Raw genomic sequence first — 5,891 nt, forward strand, 5'->3', positions numbered from 1 at the left:
GGGGGGGGGGGGGGGGGGGGGGAACACAAAGCAATGACTTTTTCAGAGGGTGTGTCTGAAAAGTAGGCTTTGCGTGTGGGGCGATGAGTTTGAATGCTTACTGAGTTTCATTTAAAGATGACGACGTCGGACCCAAAATATTTAGATATTAAGAACGAAATATAAAAAAGAAAAGTCAAGCAGGGAGTTTAGTGTCCAAAAAGAAGACCCATTTCATGTGATTTGTTGAGAAGAGAGAAAGGAAGAAGGCCCCACTAATGGCGATGGAGTTGGTTTGAGGGGCGGTGAGATTGGCCAGTGGGGGCAACGCATATGGATATAAAAATGGGGTCGGCCGGCCAAGTGGAGAAACAGGGCATTTGAGTGGGTGTGGTTTCTAAGTACATGGAATTTCAATGAGCCGCCCACTTTGGGTTTATGGGGATTGAGTGATGAGGAGCCACCGCTTTGCCACCGCCTCTGCACCCGCCGCCCTCCAGGGAGGAGGAGGCTCAAGTGCGGTTCAGGATTTTGGGTACTGTTAATCTCCCATTTACCTCACGTTGAATCACAACCACTACTCCTTGTTCCCTACAGATTAGAAACCCAAATTCAGTAACTAAAAACTGACGAAGAAACAAACTACACAAGGGGAAACGTTATTTCTGAATGGAGAAGCAAACACCAAAATTCTAAATTTTTTTTGAAGCTTGGGCCCAAACTTTCATTTGAGTTAGACACCACAGGCTCAAATGATTGTTTGACTGGAACATGGGCGCCCAAGTGATGAATTGGGCTTGCATCTCAAGCCTAGATGGTCCAAAGATGTGATGGCAGCATCTTTGATGGCTGCTGACACGCAAGTTTTCTAAGAAACGCCAATCTGGAATATGCAGCTTTAACTTTTACACCCATAAACAACACATTGCAAACAATTCCATTTGGGTGGAAGATTATTAGGATGGAGTCACACATTGGCTAAGGAGATAATCGTAACTTTATATTCATTGATATGAGTCATATCCTTGACATAGCATGTTAATAAAATCCTCAACTATCAAATAAGTTGCTAGTTTTGAAGGTGTATTCAAAAGTAACTTGACAAATGGTGTACTTTGTTCTAATGGTCAAGAGGAAGAAGTCGAGCCTCAATTAAGAAGAGGCTATTTGAAGGCTACATAGGCTCGCCTTGGAGAGGCTTCTATGGTATACTTTGTTTGAGATGAAGATTGCTGAGAGACACTTTCACATTAACTAATTAATTAAGGGAGTAATCGTGTATTTATGAGTAAAAAATACATCTCAGTACAAACCACCACGAGAGTATATCATTTTAAAAATTGTAATTGTTAAGATCATGTGCATGAAAGATAGGTCATAATTCTAATAAGCTATGGCCCTTTTAGGCCTCCATTGGACAGTCAAGCCAACTCTCGTATCGCGCTTCACCAATCTCTGTCTCTGCGTTTAATGATTTGTTATGCGTTCGGGGTTTGTCAATGATCAAATCCCACCACTTTGATTGCTTTGACAGTGACTGTTTTGGAACTTGAATGTTAGAATCAAAAGCAAAAGCCTTTTCCACCGTAGTGGCCATTGTACAACCTCTGCTCCCTCCATATATTTCCCTAACTTTTCTCCACATTTCATTGCCATATGCCAAAAGATTGTCAATTATTGTGTTCAAACCAACGGAGGAGAAAAAAACTTGGTGCTGTCAACTCCATCTTTCAAATTCACCACCAGATGCCTAAAGCCTCTCGTGCCTATAAGGCACGCTCTACAGAACTCTATACTTAAACGTAACACAATTTATTTAAATTTTACTGTGACTTTAGAAAAGATATGTATTTTGATCATAGTAAACATATTCATAAAATGAAATGAATTAAAGTGGCATCTTTGATATTTGTGGGGTAGCCAGGAGTTGAGGTAGGCTTTAATGGAGTCCAAATAGTGATATGAATCGTAAAGCATCCCAAGCTTTGAGCAAGATTGTGAGGAGAGGCATATGATTGGCGCGAAGAGATTCCCCTGTTTCTTTTCATTTTTGTGCAGTTTTTTTATTGGATAAGTGGCTTGGTTGGTCTGGCTGTTTCAGGCAAACCCACTTCTTTACCTCCATTTCTATGCAATTTTCCAATCCCCAACCATCCTATCCTATGCTTTTCTTCTTACAAATATTGGATAAAGTTCCACTTTTTTTAGATAATCTTACTTAATACCTCATACTTCAACCTCTCTAACCATTCTCTCTCAGTTGATTCGGCTCATTAAAATAGGATAGATCTTTCGACATCCAAAATATATTATATTCGGTTGGTGATCACTCAAGATCTAGCAATGGTCGCTCTCTTTTTATTCACTATAATGACATGTGATCCTAAAGACTCGTCTTCTAAGTCGTGATTGTTAGATGGATAGCATTTTGCAAATATGGTTGTAAGAGCCCAAGCCCCGCTCTTAGCAGGTGTTGTCTTATTTGACAGACTTTCCTTCTTTTTCTCAAGGTTTTTAAACACGTCTAGCATGGAGGGTCTAGCCTTACTCCGACTAGTGTCTCACATCAACTAGCGACGGACTTTGATATCATTTGTAACAACCCAAATTCACTGTTCTCTTTGGGTTTTACTATATGGGTTTCCTCTCAAGGTTTTAAAACGCGTCTACAATGGAGAGGTTCTAGTCATAATCCAACCAATGATGGGCTCTGATACCATTTGTAGCAGCCCAAACCATCGGCAGCAGATATTGTTCCGAAAAAGAAAAATAGAATAAATGGAAAGAGTATTAAATAAGAATTAATATAATATTTTGAGTCAATGATTAAAAAGAAAATAAAAATACGTAAGCTTGTAGTCCCCACAATTAATTATAATTTAAAAAATACAACACTAAAATACAAATTTGCTTCCTCAACGTTAATTATGATATTTAAAAAGCATGCGAATATGAAATTAGATTAGAATTCTAAATAATTTGAATATAAAATAAAAATAAAGTTAAATTGGTATTAATTGAAGGATTGGGAGGAGAAGGGAAGGAGGCGCGGAAACACGGAGACGCTCTCGCCCAGAGTTTGGAGGATTGGAAGATTATTGGAAGATTATTGGAAGGTTGATTCCGGTTCGGAACGCCAAATAGTGGGGGCCCACAACCCCTTTTACAAAGTCCACCGTCAACATTCTGACATGTAACTTAACCAGGGTTAGTTTTGTAACCCAAATGCCACCAAACAGCATTTCCAATTTTCTCGTCTTTTTAACCCACTGCCTCACTCCTCCGCCATTCCCAACACACTCCCCGCCCTCCTCAAATCCTTGTTGTTGTCATTATTATTATATAATTATTCCCTCTTCTATTGCTTCTGTGTAAAGGAACCTGTTTTATTCCCAATTCAAGGCGAAGGATGAGTTGCAGCGGCTGCAGAGTGCTTCGAAAGGGCTGCAACGAAGCTTGCGTTCTAAGGTCCAGTCTCCACTGGATTCATTCGCCGGAAGCCCAAGCCAACGCCACCTTGTTTCTCGCTAAATTCTTCGGCCGTAGTGATCTCTTGTCCTTCATCGCCGCCGTCCCCCATCATCAAAGACCGGGTAACTTTCTTTTTCTTTTTCTTTTTCTTTTTCTTTTTTTAATTCCGAAATCAACTCTGAGATTTCCCCCTTTTTCTTTCTTCAAGCTCTGTTTCAGTCTCTGTTATTCGAGGCTTGCGGCCGCACCGTCAACCCAGTTAGCGGCGCCGTTGGTCTCTTCTCCAGCGGGAACTGGCACGTCTGTCAGCTGGCGGCGGACACCGTTCTCAGCGGCGGAGTTCTCCGCCCCATACCCGGAATCGAACTTTCGGGAAATCCCACGCGCAACCTCGATGATTCCTCCCTTACTTTCAATACCGATGTCTGGACCACCACCGCACAAAATCTTCAACTCTACCCATCCAGTCCGTCGGATTTCCGGTGTCTCCCTGATCTCGCCGTCGCCGCCAGAACAGCGAAGAATCGGCGGTCTCTAGATTCCGAAGACTCGATCATGACCAGCTTCGGAAGCGGTGACCGGCGGAAACAGAGGAAGCTTTTAAATTTATTCATCTGAAAAAGAGAGGGAGAGATTATTGGAATTTTGTTTTTGAGTTTAGTAGCGCTATGGCGGTGCTATAGAGATGACGACAGCGAATAATCCATTGAGATTTAATAATCAGTTCGTCACACTCAATCTTTTTCCACCGGTGAGATGATCGGAATTCGGACATATTTATCCCTCTCTTTTAAATAACCTAATCTGTACGGTAATTCTGATAAATATGACGTGTAATTGTAGAAAAAGAGAGAGAGAGAGAGAGAGAGAGAGAGGTTGCATGGATAATAATATTGTTTTGGTTTTTATTTTCTTCAATCGACGAAATAAAAATAAAAAAAATGTAAAATTTAATTTATTTATGTAGATCGGAATTGAAGAAAAATTGAATGGAATAGTGCGTTGGCGGGTGAGAGTGAAGGGGATTGTGCCAAGTGGATCATAATTTAATTAGATGATTAAATAAATGCGAAGTATTTGGTGTGATTGGATCAACGTCTTCCAACGGATGATTTCAATTTTAAAAACCTCAACAAATCATTACTATTTCTTGTGTGCATCAATTTACATTTATTCATTCAATATTTTGACCATTTTGGTAAAATAAAATAAAATAAATAAAAAAACAGAGGATTGAATAGAAAGGAGTAAGTGAGGGAAGGATGTTGCATGCCGAGTCGACCCCAAATTGGAATCCACTCTTGGACTCTTTTCCCTAATAATAATAATAATAATAATAATAATATTATTATTATTATTAAGGGTTTTAGCAACGAATCTTGAGATGGGGTTGGGTCCCATTATATTTTAAAAATATTATATATGTATGTAATGTATGAATCCAAATTATTATTTAAAAAAGAAAAAGAAAAAGAAAAAGAAAAAGAAAATGGTGCGGTGCACGTCAGCATGGCCCACCACACACGAGAAGTGGGTTCCACGGCATTATCACCACCATTCGCCGATTCCGATTGTCTTTGTTTTGCCCTTTTACAAAAGCCAAGCCACGAGCCATACAAGATGATGACATCAGATGCAATATATATATATATAAAAAAAAAAAACCATATATTTTTCATTATTTTCGAAGACACCCATTCTCATCCATTCGCTTCGCCGCGTCTTTACCAAAATACCCAAAATGCTTACGTGGATCCCACAACAACAGAGACAAGTACAGACTCCCCCATTTCTTTTTTTTTTTTTTAAATAGTAACAAAGAATTAAACATAAAATTAAAAAATTTCTTTCTTTTATGTGGTGGCCTCGTGGGGAAATATTCGGGTGGGTGGGTGTGTGTGAGACAAATTGTGTGGGGTTTTGTAGGAGCATGGAAAGTGTACCTGACTCATCAGCACTGTACTGTACTGTACTGTACTTCATCAACCAATGGAATCTCCTTCCACACCCAACCAAGCCCATATCCTCCCTTCTTCTCTCCTGAAACAGTTCCATATGCGCTGTATGATAAAGGAGTGAATGCAGTGTTTCCATCATAGAGGGAGCTGCCCTGCTCTGTGGGGGACTTGTCTTTTACACAAATACCACAATTTCCACACCACAAAGTCGCAAACAACAACAACCATTGCGTCGCAATCTTAAAGATTCCATTCTAATCCCAACTATAAGACTATCATGCCGTGTCCTCTCAAATTATGAGATTTCAACTGCCTATCTAAATCCTTCTTAATTTAGTACCAAATGTGATTGTCCTTGTCCTTGTCCTTCATGGGTTTTCAAAAGTTTTGAGCTTTTAACTACACTACACTACCCCCCAGACCCTTCACCCTCTACTCATAGCATTGCACCACCAGCTCAGATCCTCTTTTCTTCCCCCCCCC

General features: G+C 40.0%; 1 protein-coding gene across 2 annotated transcripts; it reads left to right on the top strand.

Annotated features, from left to right (window-relative positions):
• Positions 1-3,262: 3,262 nt before the first annotated feature.
• LOC111477277 (LOB domain-containing protein 39-like) lies at positions 3,263-4,320 on the top strand. 2 transcript variants are annotated; one of them, XM_023121343.1, is made up of 3 exons: positions 3,263-3,572; positions 3,659-4,073; positions 4,292-4,320. In XM_023121343.1, exons 1-2 carry the CDS (start codon positions 3,389-3,391, stop codon positions 4,066-4,068), a joined length of 594 nt encoding a protein of 197 aa, XP_022977111.1. In that variant the 5' UTR covers positions 3,263-3,388; the 3' UTR covers positions 4,069-4,073; positions 4,292-4,320. The 2 variants fall into 2 exon arrangements, with proteins under 2 accessions (XP_022977111.1, XP_022977110.1); XM_023121342.1 differs by lacking the exon at positions 4,292-4,320 and having other exon boundaries at positions 3,659-4,183.
• The last annotated feature ends 1,571 nt before the right edge of the window (positions 4,321-5,891 follow it).

The sequence above is a fragment of the Cucurbita maxima genome, unplaced genomic scaffold, assembly GCF_002738345.1.
Source record: "Cucurbita maxima cultivar Rimu unplaced genomic scaffold, Cmax_1.0 Cma_Scf00003, whole genome shotgun sequence".
Lineage (NCBI taxonomy): Eukaryota > Viridiplantae > Streptophyta > Magnoliopsida > Cucurbitales > Cucurbitaceae > Cucurbita > Cucurbita maxima.

What these genes read in the sequence shown, in the direction of transcription:
- LOC111477277 (XM_023121343.1), top strand. Translation starts at nt 3,389, where the DNA reads ATGAGTTGCAGCGGCTGCAGAGTGCTTCGAAAGGGCTGCAACGAAGCT. An exon ending in CCCCCATCATCAAAGACCGG is followed by an intron (nt 3,573 to 3,658) that starts GTAACTTTCTTT and finishes TCTTTCTTCAAG; the next exon opens with CTCTGTTTCAGTCTCTGTTA.